The 17650-nt window shown below is 40.6% G+C and overlaps 1 protein-coding gene across 10 annotated transcripts in view; it reads right to left on the bottom strand.

The window, feature by feature from the left end:
- The window catches only part of birc6 (baculoviral IAP repeat containing 6), a 132122-nt gene that overhangs the window by 30819 nt on the left and 83653 nt on the right, over positions 1-17650 (bottom strand). For all 10 annotated transcript variants that reach the window (XM_008306820.1, XM_008306824.1, XM_008306828.1 and 7 more), the window contains exons 65-66: positions 2196-2418; positions 1020-1165 (exon numbers count right to left, since the gene is read on the bottom strand). In XM_008306820.1, coding sequence (XP_008305042.1) covers positions 1020-1165; positions 2196-2418 — 369 coding nt within the window. The remainder of the gene's footprint in view (positions 1-1019; positions 1166-2195; positions 2419-17650) is intronic.

Genomic DNA, 17650 nt, shown 5'->3' with positions numbered 1-17650 from the left:
ATTGAGCATAAAAATTCTCTGGCCGAAGCTGGAGGAAATGGATGGGTGGGGAATAATTAATATTGTGTACTGTACGGCAACAAGGTAATGGAGGAGGTGTAATGTTTGATCATGCGGTGAACATTTTATTGATGGCACTGCTTTCTTAAGGTGACTAATGACTAACTTGAGGAACCCTCTTTATTTCTTTCCTCATGTCCTAAGCAAGATACCACACGTGTACTCTGTCCTTCACAATTCTTCAAAGTCTGAATCTTGTGACACAGCTTGAACAGACTGTTTATCTTCTCCACACAGCTCAGGAGAGATTTCAGAGCCTTGGAAAAAAAATATGCCAAAGATTGTGAAGCATTTTTAGACACTAGACCTCCACACAGTCTGTCAAGGACCTCAACAGCTACAGATGTAATACTAAAAGGAGATTTAGGCGATACCTAAGGGTTAGTGTGACCTGTAGCATGAAACAGTTTTTTTTTGTTGTAAATTTCACTCAAAAAAACAGGACAATGTTGTCCCTGATTGAAATTAAACTGTCAGGCTGCAGTCAATCACCGCTGAGGGAATTCAGCCTTTTGGTAAGCTAAACTTAGAGACCCATTTTCTTGTCCTTGCACCAAGAGGGCAGGACACAGACAATAGATGAGTGTGTGAGACAAAAATGGTGGAAGAAAGATGGGAGAGCTGCGACCTGCTGAAATAACTCAGATCAAATTGAGAGACAGGAAATGAAAAAACTGGATGGTATCCAGCAAAGGTTTTAAGTCAGGCAAAGAACAAAGACATAAATACAGTAGGGGCTTGCTTTGGTACGCATGTTAGGGCTTCACATTGCCTAAAATCTGATGACAAATGATGTGCACATGAACATGGGTTTGTGTTGAGCATCATTTACAGGCACTGAGCGCTGTGACCCAAAAGCCTTGATGATTTGAACTGAATGGATTTAAATCAAACTGTGCAGAGAATCAGCTGCTACAGTTTTGGGCAATAAAAACTTATGATTGTGCATGTATACATACCCTGGTTGGCCTGCCGTAGGCTGGTAGTAGCAGCGTAGACTATCTCAGCTGTCCTCTGGATGTCAGGCACCAGCAGAGTCAAGCCCTCAGGCTCTGGGTCTGAGCTATCAGTCTTCACCACACCTTTACTTTTATCTTTCTTTGACCTGGAACACAAAAATAAACATTTAACTACATTGTGATGCTGGGTGGTGCTTGATTACTTGGATTTTAGAGATTAAATTTTGTATGAGAAAGTTCATTACATTGGATGTTAATTAATGTTGTAGATAATAAATAACAGTACAAGTTTAAGTGTGTGCATTCAAGATTTACTAAGATTCAGTGTTCCTGTGTGTGTAAGCATGGAATGTGATAATTGTGGGTGTTCCAGACAATTAAAGGCAATGCAGCACCATAAACAATATGCACTTTTAGGCTCCTAATTTTAAGAGATCTCCATTCCATGTATTATAGACATTCCTGTTACTACACCTGTAACACACGCTGATTAGCTTCAACTTTAAAATCACCTGCCTATTATTGTGTCAGTCCAATGTGTAGCTCTAAAACAGCACTGGCACACTGAGGCCTGGACCATGCAAGACTCTTTCAGTAAAACATAACAAAATTCCTGATGTTGTCTCACTGGCTTATTAGGAAGTATACAGATTTTTTTTTTTCCTGTAGTACCTTAAATGAACCATGCTGGCAGCAGGACAGCTGCTGCAACATTTAGGACAGCTAACTTCTAAAAATACCATCATATACATCATTCATAATAAAGCACTCTGACATGTATGCATGTGCTGTTTTGGTATGTAAACTTGAGTACAGCATGTTCATAAGAACGTTAAAGCAGCTGTGAGTGAGAGTCACTCATTTGGAGCTGGTGTGGCCACATCTCTTGGGTGTATGTGGACTTTTGTGCGCATGTGTGTGTGTGCGTGCATGCCAGGACCGTTATTCAGCGCAATGGCAGTAGTGTTGTATCTTTGCAGTGAAATGTTTCTGGCGAGACTAAAGCCTTTGACCATTATGATCGAAGACAACACATTTCTGGATGTGTGTCCCTGACCAACTCCAACAGCAGCTCTGTGTCTCCATGCATCTTGGGGCACATTTTATTTCTGAGTGTAAACACGACTAGAAATGTAAAGATTCCCAGTTCAGCACTGCTGATTTTTTCTATGTTACCTGAGGCGATTGGTGTATGTGTCCACACATGTCTTCATCTTCGCCAGTAGCATCCCAACAGAGGTCTGTCCCTCAGAATGCTCTTCATCCTCCTCTTCCTCGTCTTGCCCTGGGTCTCCAGACAGAGGCAGCAGTAGAGGAACTAGGGCCGTGCAGGTGGAAATGGCCCTCAGCAGCTCAAGAAGTGCCCTATATAGGGGTACATGGCGTGCCATATCCAGAACTGCAGAGACAAGAAGGATACAGTGTTAGATGTTGAGTGGACTTACTGTGGACTTCAACAAAACCCTGATCCAAGACTGACATTTTATGCATCGAGGTCCAGCATCACCATTTCCCAGAACTCCAATATTTCAGTCACAGAGTGGCATGTACAATTATGAAAAGGACACTGAAAATGCAGGACAGGAGGGTAGGTAAACTTTTTAGTTTGAATAACAGCTTATGCTATGTCAAACTATGAAATCCCACAGTGAGACACGAAACGAATCCTATGAAAGAGAACTGATGTACTCAGAGCAAGAGGGGTCACTTTTGTGTGCTGCCACTGGTAGCCAGAGGCTACAACACACCAACATTACTGAATCACATGGAGTTTCCAGACAGCAGTGGCAGCACCAAGCACACTGTTGGTGAGATGCACTCCAGTCAACCACAATGTAGCCTTGCCCTAAAACATGTCCTGCTTTTTGTCTGTCTTGTATAATATGGGACCATCATTTATAAAAATTTACATATTTTGTCTTCAAAAAGTCTTAAAGCGAGCAACTATGTACAGAAACTCATTAGGAAAATGTTTCATTTTCTCAGACTTCTATAAAATCAGACCTCCTTTGGAAACCAGAGCTGTCAACCCCTCGTTGTTAGAAAGATTCAGTGGAATTCATTACAAATACCCATGTGACCCAATCAATGCATTATGCTATGTTTTTTCTTGCATTTTGGTTTTATTAAACAAAGCACGAGTACAGACAGAAAATAATGAGCGACAGAAGTGCTCACCAGAGGTTCTAGGTCACCAGTTACCCCTATATAATACTTGTCTGGTTGACTGAGTACACCACAAATTAGATCTCAGACCAGAGGTTAAATAGTAATGCTGCATATTACCTTTTCGAACAACAACACAACTAAATCCAAATCTACATGCTACTTAGTCTAATCTTCTAACTAAAAAAGAAAGCACTCCATTCCGAAGTTCATGAAAAAACATCACAAAAGCATTTATGACGTATCCTGAAGTGATGCTTTATACGGTGTGTACTTCTGATCAGAAAAAGATGAGGGAACAAAATTCAATCGGTCTGGATTACACGATTATGGAGACTGCGAGTGTCAATAAAACATGACATATTCATGACATATTGCTAGAATGTACTTTTGTGAAAGACAAAAATGTAAAAATAATTTAAGCAACATTATATAGTAAAGAGCAGCATGAGTGTTTAGGAAACCATCAGTAAATATGCTCCAAAATAAAGCTTAAAATAATTTATCTAACACAAGAATTAATCATAAAGAACAAGAGACGAATGGAGCTGTTTTTAAGAAAAGAGGCAAAATTAACAAGTAATTCTACATAATTACGACACTAGAATTACATGAAGAACGGTGTGAAAAGATGAAGGCATATATGTGAGGTAGAAATGGTCGGTTGTACTGGTAATATGTGTACTGTGTGTATCTGTATATGTGTGAGTCTGACAGTCAATGGTCTATCTCAGTCCTTCCTTAATTCACAAACAAAACCTGACAGCTCCATCTTCTAACCCACAACTGAGACCTGAAATAACACGACATGGGTGGCCCTGCAGCCTGAGTCAGTTGGAAACGTATGCTAAATAAAGGTTTGACGCTTTGGTCAAAGGAATAATACAAGAAAAACATTCTCCTCACTCCTGCTTTACTCTCCATGCTTCCTGTTTGTTTTGTTTTTTTTTTTTTTTTTAAGAATGATTACGAGATTTGACAGTTTAATAATCATACTGTAGTTATAGATCTTGTACAAACATCTGAAATAAGGCTCACCCGTAAGGAGGTACTAAATTTTGTGGCAATTAATCATATGGATGTAGAGATATATAAAGCTGGCTAAGTGAGGAACTGATATGAAAAGTTAGGGCTCCACTGAAGTCATTAGTATTGGTCCTTTGGGAACTATGACTGTCGGAAAGAAAAATCATAGATGGAATCACTGATCAGTGATTAAAGAATTCCAGTATGGATAAATGTGATTTAAGACTCAGTGTTGGGTTCATTTTCAGCCACGGCTTCTCAGTTGCATCAAGGAGCATTTGTACAGAAGCCAATCAAATAAGTAGGGTCTTTTGAGACAGTGAAATAAGCATTAACAGGCTAACCATGTAAGGCATATCATTTTCTAAGAGGGGTGTGGAGATACTTGTGTATCTACTTGCTTGCCTTGAAGTGTCAGCCTCAAAATAAATAGAACAGCTTTTGTTTGTGGCTCCCAGACTGCTTTACATTTATATTGAAATCCCTACCTCCCTACTGTCCTCTTCCAAGCATCTGCACAGCACTGACCTCCCAGAGCTTTAATCTGTTTTCAGATCCTTTAACCAGTGTCTCTTGATAGCACCTAGCGTGGAATCCCAATCTCTTCTATCTATGTGATTACTCTAAGCAATTCTGTATAACTCATCAGAATTCCTCCTCTTGCTCAGTGTCAATGTCAGACTTGTTTTTCCTTGCACTTTGGATAATAACTGCCAAGAAAGCTCTACTAAAAAACAAAGGAATGACAGGGAGGAGGTTGAGCATCTATAAACACTTACCTACACAATGCATGTATGCTTCTTTTTTTCCCCTTTTCTTTTTTTCAAGGAAATGGTTAGATAGGAAACAACGCTGCTGTATGCAACCGGCAACACAATGTATTGGAATGTCTTGACTACCACAAACGCTCTACTGTCAAATGTTGTCATTTTTCCAAATTTCCTACGCTCAGACATAGGAAAACCTCTGCTAAGCTGTCAAAGCTACGTACACATGTTGTTTTTATTTCACTTTCATGATCTAAAGTAGAAATGATTTGGTATCGTTCAAAATGGCACTTGCTGTGAAAATCATGTAACTTCAACAACTCAAATGCAAAAGCTTTGTCTGAGTCGTAAATATACCTAAAATATACAAAACTGTAGAAATGTCACCCCCAACTCAACTTCTGAACAGTGATGCAGAGCAAATAGCAAGGACAGAAATCAGAGCATTTTCTTTTTTAAGCCACGTGACAAGCAGCAACCCAAAGAGGCTGGACATCCATCACAGCCATGACTATCTTGGTAGTGCTGACCTGCAGTCATCACAGCGCTACGAACAGTGAGTCTCCGCTAGCTGTGATTTAGGGCCTTCTGAGGGCCATACAGAGATGGGTGCTCTGTATTGCTATGCTGTATGTTCAGGTTGATTAATAGTTAACACAGTCCTGTAGACCTGAACAAGAGTGCCTGCGATGAGTTAGCGTGGCATGTGTAAAGGCTGCTTGAAATAAAGGCACTACTGTTGGATTCTAATGTGTCCCTGTTCACCCATGTAGCCTCACCTAGTGTCAAATCAATGGATGGGAACATTAACATTCCCATGGTTCTTTGTGAATGCCAATATGGAACTGCCCGTAGTCTGAGTGACTGCCCTTTTGGGTCACACAGCAAACAAGACAAGAACCAAACAAACAAGGCGTAATAACAATATGTAATTAACAGTACAGCATAAATAAATACTAGAGGGAGTTGTGGGTGAAAATTTAAATGTGAGTTCGATAAAGATGAGAATGGGTGATAACTGAGTGATGGCAGTGAAGCACTGAGGCTTTAGTCCAATTGTTTCATGTCCAATTACCCTGGACGCATTAAAAACTAAATAGTGATTTATCAGGTCAGTCAATATTAAGACGGCAGTGGTAAATGACATTTAGATATTAAATGTATTCAGCCTCAGCTTCAAAGTTTTACAGATACTTGGATGCACATTGTCTCTAAAAGCTTCACAATTATCCTTCTGTATCTATATAATCAAAACAATTACCTTTGTTACTCTGTGAAGTCTGATTTTTGAGGTTGACTGATGTATGAGTAAAAAAAACAACATATATATTAATAATAATTAGAATACATACTTGGTAGCTCAGTGACTTTCGAGTGAATTGTGTGCAATCAATCAAGCTTTCAATCTAGTCCATGGCAGAACATGTTAAAACATGTGTTGTGTCTTCCTTTACTGTGCATTGTCTAATAAACTGAAAAGATCCATGTAGTTTATCCTTTCAGACTGGCTTTCCCACCTGCATGCTGAAAACAACATCCCATCTTAGACACTGTCCAATTCAAAACAACACTAATTATCAGCCAAAGAAATATTCTACATCGCTATCAAATGTCAAACATAGAAATTCTAATTAACCCCGTTGCCCACTTATGATTCCTGCTGTAGTTTACATCCAATTTAGTGCCTATTATGCCCCACAGTCCCTTGTGTAGATAGAAAGACTCCCATAATTACAGTTGACAGACTGACGTTTGGTATTTCAGTGGGGGTGTGTGAATGGGGAGGAGAACAGAGAGGGTTTTTTTAATTTAAAAAAAAGAGACCTTGTTTAGAAAATGGGCACCACTCTGATGCTCATGTCAAAGCAAGGCTAAGAAGAGAATGAATGTATAGTAAGAGAACAAAGTATCCATATCCATATTTGAAAGACAAACAGAACCAAATTCAGGAAGTAGAGTGCCCGTTTAAATGGACAGAATCCCTGCTGTCAAATCCTTGTTTTTCTATAAATTATACATGATTTAATTTTTTTGAACTAATTGGGTACAACACACAATACCTATATTTAGTTCAAGCTTTTCCTTTTTTTAGGTGGAACAACACTAATCTTTTCAGAACAGCTCTGAATTCAGCTCCTGGAAACATGGTCCATTTATGAGGCTAGCTGAGATGCACAGAGGCTTGCAAGTGTAGAATGAACACACTTGATAATTGTCCTTAATTGGCTGGTGTTGCAATTGTGTGTGGGTGGATGATCAGAGAAGCACCATCTACAGTCATCACTGAGCTAAATTTGTTCTCAAAGCACTTCTGTGTTTCTTAGTGCATTGCTGCAGTAATCTCAACAGTCAAAAGAAACTGCGAAATTTACAGTTTGCTGTTACAATAGTAACAATCGTAGTAGTAGTAGAAATAGTAACATTAATAACAATCACAGGTATAATCAGTACATTAACAGTAGCAATGAATCCAATGGATGAATATGTTAATGGTGATTTACAAACAGTGTCAGCATTACAAAGTCTGCCAATCAGAGAGCAACTGGTGGTGAGGCACCACTATCTCACCACATATCTCAACAACAACTGGATAGATTTCTATGAAATCATGCACAGACATTCATGGTTCCCAGAGAATAATTTCACAACACAGCTGCTGACTCTCTGTCTGGTTCACCTGTGAAATTTCCCATGCACGACTGTTTTTAATCAAATGTAAGCATTTTAAATTAGATCACATTTAGAGCTGCCACAAGTGACTGTTTTTCAATTATATAAAAATATGGATTTTAGTGGTGCAGAGCAGCAGCTGACTGCTGGTTCACATGTAGTCTTAAAGGGATCCATTTCAGTTATCATTTGATACTCCTTTGTCTGAAACAGAAAAATATGTAAATGAGAACAGCTTTGTTGGGAATTCAACTGTACTAAAATACAGTGTGAGTGAGTACAAAAGCAGTTGAGAAGCAAACGTATGTTAAAGGGACTCTATCAAATAGCTCCTATGTGTTTTCTCTTCAGGTACTTGAGCATTTTGCTGTGCTGCTGTGGTCTGCCATTCAAACTTTGCACAGTGTGCAAACCACCTTTATGTTCTAATTCAAGTACTTCAATACGTTGGAAGCATTTGGAAACTAACAATGAACTGAACTGGACTTTGCTGCTGACATCACTGTCCAAAACTGTAGTGCTGAGAGCAGCTGACCAATAACTGGAGCCAAAAACAACATCATGACGTTACAATTACAGTGATACTAAAGAAGAACATCTGTTAAAATGAACTGTAGTGAATAAAAACACGGAGTTGATAAAAAAATAAGAATGCTAGCATGTTTTCAGGGTCAATGTCATCGATTATGCCGACTAACTGTGGCAACTCTAATCACATTTGTTAATGCGTTTATGTTAAGTAATACTACCCAGTATATCATAATTCCATTTTTAAAAGTTTAATTGAACATTACTTTCAGCATTGTAAAATGGTTTTGGTTGAACTGTAGTTTCAAGTAAGCAAGTGCTAATGAACCCACAATACACTTCCTAGTCAGCACCGTTTGGCACATAGACTCAGTAAGTGACTAGCTGGTGAAGAAGTCTTGTATCCAGCAATCAGATATTTTATTCAGTGGCTGGGGGATACCAAAACACAGCTAAAAGTAAAACAAACATTAGACCCATATTATTTACGAGTTTAAAAACATGAGACCAAGTGAGTGTTTAGTAATGTAAGTGATAAGACACTGTGGTGCCTGTCAGCAAAATAAACAACTACTAGTGGATATAGTTATGTCAACTCTAGTAGTTTGTTCATGTCTTGGTAATAAAACATAATCACTGATGCTGGTAAAGCATTGGGACAAGAAGACTGGTCATTGGTCTTCAAAAACCCCTGCATGCTCTACACACCCACTTGTTTACTGTAACGGTCAATAAAAGCAAGGCCAGGCAACACTAAACTGGCTGCCACTAAGTCTGCACTCATGGGTGAACAGGAAAGTGGGTGCGTGGGCTGGTTGCTGCTACAAGGGATGGGTGTGTGTTGATTTCCCAAGGGGAAGAAGGCATTGAGCATGCGGGTCACACCGTGTGGGTGGCTAATACTGTGACTCAAGCTCATAGCTGGACAGTGTCCGGTCTTCCTGACCCCTCTAGGGTAATGGAACAGAGGAGAGAGTAGCTGAAATAGTAGGACTGTGACATGTCTCCGCCAACACACAGTCTGCCTCAGTGGACACTGTACATAATGTGCATCAAATCAGGACTATGTGGAACAACCAGAAAAAGTAGCCTGGAGCTCTGTGCCATTTCATAGCACAGAAGGAACAGTGGCTCCATTTTTGTGCACAAAGAATCTCCTTACAGACCAAGCTACTCAAGTTACTTAGTTTTAGGTTGACATATGCTTTGTGGACACATTAACTTGAGCAAGAATAAGTAGGAAACAAAACAAATCTAGCTCACTTCAAATTGTAAATAGTTACTGTGACCCCAAAAAACAGACTCCTTTCATTTTACTATACATCTGTCCACACAGAACAGTCTATGTGTCAAAGAAAAACTTTAACTTTGTATTTGTTAGCCTTATTTAAATCAAGCTGAAACAGACAATTCTAAAACTTTTAGATAAGTATCAAGAATACATTTTTGAGGTCATACTTGTATTCTGTTTTTAAGGTCCTGAGCTACTCAACTCCATCCCCTCCAGCAAAATGTGATCACAATGGTGACCAGTTGCGGAGAGGTCATGTGTTAATGTATGTATTAAAAATATAGTTGCTGAAAAGACCTATAGCAAGCAGGCAGTGACAACGAGGAAGGGTCATTAAAGGGGGTTGTGAAGATTGTTGCAGCATCGTTGTTTTACTGACCTCCCACAATTCAGCTGCAGGGCTCCATTACCCCTGAGGTCAAGATAACTGCAAAACTGAAACTATAAATTATTGATCTGCCTAGAGATATTAAAAGCGTAATGGAGGAAGGGTTGCTGGTGTTAAGGTGGTCCAATAAGATGAACAGACCACAAGGATGCAAGTATTTGGGATTGAGTAGTGAGATCAAAGTTGATGCCAGTGAGGTATCAACTCTCGGTATAAGCTAAAAATTATCCAAAAATGTTTTTTTTTTTCTCTCATATGTTCACTCATGCCTCGCAAGCTGCCTACTAGCAATGTCAACAAAAACCGCTATAACAAGAAAGATTCATACAAGTCCACAGAAATGAAAGTCCATGGTGCCCATTTTATGTAGGGTGCATTAAAGCATATTTAAAGGCAGGTTGTCAGTTGTTTGTCAAGGCAGAAATTGAACTACAACTATTTTTTTGTTTTAAGTTGTTACGAAGTCGAACATTTTCTGCTTTTCTTAAACCATTGCTTTTAGAAAAACATCATTTTACTCATCAAATGTCTAATCATTACTCAAGAAACTAACTGACGGATTCATTGGCAGGGAAATTATTTGGTAGCTTCAGCCCTACCTTCCCAGTTCTACAAATGGTGACCCTGCATCTAAAATTTTGCATAACACTTCTTCCTGCACGGTGTGTCATTCAGAATAAGCAGTTGATTCAGTATACCATTTTAATTTCCTTGCTAATCAGATCAGCTAACTTGCTGACTTTAAAATTTGAGCCAAGTGCACCAGATGATCTGTTGTTGGCTACAAGAGTAAACACATAATTGTTCATGCACTCCCAGTATCTGACGAACTGAAGACCCAGTGGATTACTTTTATTGTTGATATATGACTTTTTTCACACTTCAGAGCCACTTCAGCTGCTGATCTGCACAACAAAAATACTGGTTTTATAACTGTGATGTAATCTGACAAGCTCACCAAACACACAAGTGTAAGAAAACAGCTGTGTTGAGAATTCTGCTTATTTCCATGTAAAATTACCACTCAGAAAGTTAAAAGTCAGAATCAGAAAGCTTTATTGTTATTGGACTAAACAGTACAAGATTCGCTACGCAACACCCACACCAACACCCACACAGTATTTACGGTTTAAAAAAAAACGATAGGAGCAACTGAGTAGGCACTGCATGAAATATTGCACATAATGCCAAGTGTACCACTCCATTCTGTCAATCACTGAACAAGGCATACACAGAGTGTCTTGCTCCAGAAGGGGGCGTGGACAGCGGCAGATCGATTGTTTTGGAAGCTCCAGACACTGATACAGCCCAGCTAAAGCCAAATACTGATTGTTGCTGTATTTTGTGCTGTATATTAAAAGACTATGAATGTTTATCGAAGTACCTGTAACTCTACTGTAATCCTGCTGTAGTGTTTGTAAAAAATTCATGGCTGTGACAATAATTGCAGAACAGAGGGGAAGACATAGAGGGCATTACAGGCTCTGTCAAATCAAGCATGAACAGATGGCTTTACACTCTCAGTAAATTCACTCTCACAGGCGTTTAAGTTATTATTTGGCCTGTGTAAATGCCTATGAAGTCAACATCAAAACAATAAATTTGATACCTGTCCAGCAGGGGTCACCCTGTTAACCTCTAACCAAAACGCATCTTGTGCTTGAAAAGGATTTGTTTGTGCTTTTGGGTAAAACAGCCCACCTGAACAGAAATAAAAACAGCAGGATCAAGATGATGGGAGGGAGGGAGAAGGAGAGAGGAAGGGTAAGAGTGAGTCATAATGCTGGGAGAAATGAGCTGACTGGATTAGAAGCCTGTTGACATACATTTAGAACTGCAGTCCAACTACACTGACCAATGCTTTAATGAAGAAACTAGAAAGAAATTTGTTTTCCTTTTTTTTTTAAAAGCATCCTCAACAATTCAGAAAGGTGCTATTGAGCTAGGAACAATAAGAAATCAAACCTCATTCTGACACAGTTAGGGACGTGAATTCCACAAAGTATAGGAGCAGAGGGGGAGGTACATTTCAGAGAGGTAACATTGTGAATAAAAAAACAAAGGCAAGTGGAGGGGGAAGTTAGAAAGGAATAGAAGGGTAGGTAGTTCTGCAGGAGTCACGCCTTTGTTTCAAAAGCCACTCATTACAGATAAATATCTAACTGCGTGCACGGACCCCCTCATCTTTTCACCGTCTCCCCCTTTGTCTTCGACCCAGCCGCATCCATCCTGTATTTCCCCACTGCCCCTTATTGTCGCCCTCTCCTCCTCCTCCTCCTCCACTCCTCCCCTCTCCGCAGGTCTGCCAGAATAACAGCAGCTGATGATGAGCTCGACTGAACTCAGAGCAGAGCGCGGCGCAGTGGGGCTGAATTCACCTCTTTTCTTGATTTTTTTTTTTTTTGTCTTTTTGTCTTTTTGCTTTTGTGTGTTGTTTAGGTGGTGGCTGTGTGGGTGTGTGCATGTGTGCGTGCTCCACCAACCCCCACAGCAGGGGGAGAGGAGGAGACAACTGTAAGCGTGAGCGATGTTGTTTCCCCCTCCTTCCTCCTTTCCTTCTCCCTCTCGCTCTCTCTCTCTCTCTCTCTCTCGCTCGCTCTCATTCTCATGCTCCTTCTCCTTCATTGCCACGGCCATCAGGACCCGTCCTCCCTCTCTCGCCATCATTCTGCTTGGTTATGCAATGCACAGTCCTCCTACAGTGACTAACTGGTGTTTGAGACTTATCGTAACACTGCTGTCACTGGTGGTCGGTGCAGATCCATACTGTCATAGCGACTGTCTGGCACTCCGGCAGCCTTTGCCTCTCGACAGACGCCAGCTCAATGGGATTTTACAGCTTTTCCTGCTCTTCTGGAATATCACCTGCCAGACTATGCTAATTCGGGGACCTGCCTGTTTCTGCCTAGCTCAGTGGAGGCTGGGTATCACCGAGACACCACCAGCTCTTTCTGCAGACATTATCATGAACAGTGTTAAAGGGGCTTCAGTGACGGACAAGAAGCTTTTTTGAAAAGGCACAAATCGCACTGTTTCCTCAAGGAGTAAATAAAGTGAGAGTGGGTGTGCTATAGAACAAGGGGGTGTGTAGATTGAAGCTGTGAAGGAGTTGTGTGGAGGAGTTTAGGCAAAGCAGGGACAGGGAACTCAAGAGAAGCAGGCGACATATAGGATGGGAGGAATGGTGGGGAGGCAGGAGGGAGCAAATAAGGAGAGGGTTTCTCCTTCCCCCCTAAAGACAGACTGCTAGTGCTTTAGCAGCAGCAGCAATGCAACCCTGCTGATTAAAAACTGACTGCAAAGACTTGCGAGGACTAACTTAATCAGAAGGGAAGTTGGGGGGGTGGGGGGTTGCTAAACCTGAAAGGTGGCTGTATAGGGACTGGAGAAGTGACACAAGGAGGTTTTCACTGGAAGCATCGCTGAGCAGCGCAAAGTTGCCGTGGCACCACTGCCTTCTATCCCTCTCTTCGTTACTTGGTGTGTCGCTCACAGTCACTGGGACTGTGGCTACATATCCAGCCTCTCCCTCTTCTACTCTGGGTCTCAACATGTAGAATGCCCTTAAAGCCATGGTTTTGCTGTGAGGACCAAAAAAAGCATGCCGGATGATGTTGTCTTACACCTTAGACGCCTTAGGGTAAGCCACTTTCTCTTTATACCCCATTGTTTTTCATTTGTCTGAATTTTCTTTCCACAACTACACACAGTAATGTTGACAAAAGATTTATTGGGGACGAGGATGATTGTGGTTCAGTTCACGTGTGTCCAAGGATAGAATCATCTTGTTTACCTTTTCATTCCCAAATTTCTCTTAGAGATGACACTGTCTCCAGCTCATTGTCCTTACCTTCTAAGACTTCTCCACAGGGAAGGTGAGAATTATCCTCCGAACAACTACTTAGGAGGACTTGGGGGTGGGGGAGGTTAATCATAAATGGCATTTAAAAAGAGGTGGGCGGGTGTAGAGGCCTCTAAATGGTAGTATTAAATCATGCTTATTTTGACATGGGGTTTATGACATTGCTGCCGGCAATTTAACAGCTCCATTGCAGATAATCTAAGTGTCAGGCTGAGCGAGCGCTGGCGTGAAGCTCACAGTTGTTGAGAAGCTCAACTTCAAGCTGTGGCTGGTCATAAACACTGGTGTTCCCAGACTAATCTCCACTCCGCTCTATGTGGCCATTGTTTTGTTCGATTCAATTGTGAATTGATTTCTTCAGGTTGGGGGGGATTACGCTGGCGAGGCACCTGAACCCACAACTGTTTTGAACTGGTTTTTGTGCAAAAACTAGTAGATCAGCTGGAGGAGAAGGATAACAGAAGTACAGCTGAGCTATGGAAGAAGCATCTACATTCCAAGAATGCCATGTTGTTGCTTTCTACGTTTGCCTGACATGGTCTCTGTAATTTCCTTTTATTTCAGATAAGTGTCCCCTTGCCCAGTTAGGTGAGCATCAGGATCATGGGCACCACAGTCATCACCATTGATGATGTGCGGGCACTGGAGGTCAAGGAGGAGCAGGAGGAGTCCATCTTGGCTATGTTAGGCATTATTGGCACATTTCTTAACCTTTTTGTAATTGTTTTTGTTTACATATACACAACACTGTGAAGTGCTAAAGCAGAAGATACAGGATTTCTACAAGCTTGTCATCAGATAAGACTTCTGCAAGAAAGACTGAAGAGGACAGTAGGGAAGAGCTCGTTAATTAGAGAGCAACACGTGTTGGGGAAAGAAGTTTGACATGGACATCTTCCTGAGAGAGAGGAGGAAACTGGACGGACTGGCTAAGGATGAAGATGAAGAAGTCATATCGCCAAGTCACAGCCATGAGCCGGGGAGATAACGAAGGGCTGGAAGACATGGCAGAAAAAGGACTATGCTGGAAACAGGGTGAGCAGAGCCAGATGGACACTAGAAAGTTTCCAGCCAGGACTGACTTCCTTGTGGCTCGAAAGGAAATACAAACTTTCTCTTGATCAGATTTTTTTGGACTGTTGGACTAATTGTAAACATGGAGTCCTGTGGTCAACAACAATATTTTTGTTTTTTGTTTTTTTACATTTAATTCTACTTTATTTAAAAATTGGTGTGACAGCAATTGTTACTTGCCTAGAAGGGCTTTTAAGCAACATGATTGAAAGCAGAGCCTGTAAAAAGTATGTGAGGAAACTACTCTGGAGACACTGTTGGCCACCAATCAGTCTTCAGGGCCCTTGTCAAACAGTAACCTTCCCCAACAACGTGGCTGTGCTGTACTGTCTTCTCCTGAGAGACCTTCTGTTTTACAAATGCCCTCATCACACAACCATTAACACGCTTCATTTTTAAGAAAACACATGCTTCAACTTAACATCATGCTGAGGATGGATTTCTAGAAATGTTCCTTCAAGAGACCTCAAAATGTGAAAATCAACACAAGGAGATATTTTTATAGAAACTGGTCTGTTCCAGCAGGAGACCATCTTGTAATTAAATAATGTAGCTTTTTGTTTTGTGAGATGAGCATATCTTCTACTTTTTCTGCATCTCTGTCCACGTCTGCTAGGGATGGGGATGAAAGATTATCTTCATTTATTTGGCCATGTTAATTTCAGGGTAGTGTTAGCGACCCTTTTCCTGTAATAAAAATCTTTTATAAATATTTGAATAAAATCTAGATGTATTGTGCAATAGGGTACATTTGAAAAATAAAACAGATCTATCGATAAGAAGAGCCTAGAGCTGTATCTGTGTGAAACACCAAGGAGTGTGTGTCAAAGGATACTTGAGCGAAAGTGTGAGAAAACATTACAGTGGCTATTTAATTACATTGTTATCACAGGATATATGCCTTCATGTGAATGGAATGAAAACAGTACTGAGAACATATTAAGGACTCACTAAACATTGTTATGGGTGCATGCTCGTAACTACCAAAAAACTGAATGAGAACCAAAGACAGTGGTATGTAGGAAATTTCACTTGTCGCTAGCTTGAGCTTTACAGACTACTGATTACTCTTGCTGTGTGGAAGCACAAGTGAATGTGGGAGTTCAAGGTGCGATCAACTGTCTTCAATCCAATCCACCATATATCTTTAGCCAGGGAGACGATGCAGACCATGGCTGTGCTAATTACAAAGATGACCACAGGTGGCGGCCCCCCACCACTAGCCCCTGCGCCCATCATCTGGAAACGCCCACTCATAATAGCTGTAAGGAGAAAAGCCTGTGGTAATAAAATCTACAGTTCCATGGGTGAGTGAAGATAAATTGCAAATTCACAAATCCACAGGGAAAGGGTAGCAATGAATGAAGGTAGCGCGGTGGCTTGTTTAGCTTTCACCTTGTACTGACTCCAATAATATGCCTTATGATGTGGTAAATGAAGTAAGTGTGTAAGAGTTTGTATATAGAACTTCTTTTCTTTGCACAGGGTCAAGAACTTCTGTCAAAAGTATTCGAAAAGAAGTGAAATTGCAAATGAAACCATGGACACACACTTTCTGAGGACTACACTAAAAAAAAACATTATCATGCAGACACACACTTTTCATATGTGTTGTAAGCACATGAGAAATGTAGGGACTGTCTTCTATTATATATGGTCTCCACTACGTCTGGAGTGATGAATCATCACCGACCACCCTCCAACAGGAAAGTCATGTTCAGATTACACTCTAACATCATGCTTATACCTACTCAACATGAATGATGGACCAAAATAGCCATCGCCTTAATGGCACCACCTGCTGCAGCCGATGAGATCTCTAAATCTTATCTGTCTTGAACAAGTCTAATGGGGAATGGAGGTGTAAGATGAAAGGGATGTAATGCTAAACATGACCAAAAAAAAAAAAAAAAAAGGACAGATCAGAAATTCTGTTTTTAATTAGGATAAATTAGTATTGTGGTGACATTCAAAGGTACTACCTCTCACTAATGGCTCAGCTTCCTGTGATGGAGAGCCAGACGACAGCGGGAAATAGTAATGTATCCCAAAAGGCTTTGCCAAGACACCAATGATTAATGAAGAGCAATGCACTGGGCTGACGGGACTGAGGAGCTCTGGGGCAGTGAGTGTGGGGGTAGCAGAGAGAATTAAAGGAGTGTCTGCTGGTGGGCAAGGAAAGACTAAGGGGGCAAATAAAAGGTTTTCATGGTAGGCAGAACACTGTTTGGAGGATATTCATTTCTCTGAGGGAGGTGGGATGATTTTGATGTTGCTGATTATTTAAGCCCATCTAGTGATTGATTGGGCTTAAATTCTTTCTCACACACACACATCCCCATGCCAATGTTAATAACAGTTTCACATACTGAATATTTCTGTGCAAAAAGCTTACTGCTGAGGACTTTTACTAGATCTGTGTGCTGTTTAAGAGCAACCAGGATAAATGAAACAATTTCAAGGGGTTTTGCAAACCTGATCAATATGAACTATAGACTGTACACATACATTGTATTTTACAAACCCATTTACACCAATGCACATTTTTACATGCAAGCCAAAGACATTAGGAAAAACAGAAGGTCATCAAATGGGCTGTTACGACGCCAACTACATTTAGGTTTCTACCAAGGCTTCTGCAGAGGCTCCAATTCCAAATGTATGCATGGTAAACTAGCAATGCATTATTTATAAGCCCTTCCTATGAATTAGCCCTGGCTCAAACACCATCTGGAACACCAAAGATTTACCAAGAACAATGGTTCATATTTAGGGCTCAAACGGACAAAAAGAATATATTTTGAAAATGTAACAATTAACTGTTTTTAAAATCCCGATTTTCACTCTTTTCTTTAACTG

The sequence above is a fragment of the Stegastes partitus genome, unplaced genomic scaffold (assembly GCF_000690725.1).
Source record: "Stegastes partitus isolate 25-593 unplaced genomic scaffold, Stegastes_partitus-1.0.2 Scaffold47, whole genome shotgun sequence".
NCBI classification, from domain to species: Eukaryota; Metazoa; Chordata; class Actinopteri; family Pomacentridae; genus Stegastes; species Stegastes partitus.
This window is presented reverse-complemented; position numbering and strand designations above follow the sequence as displayed.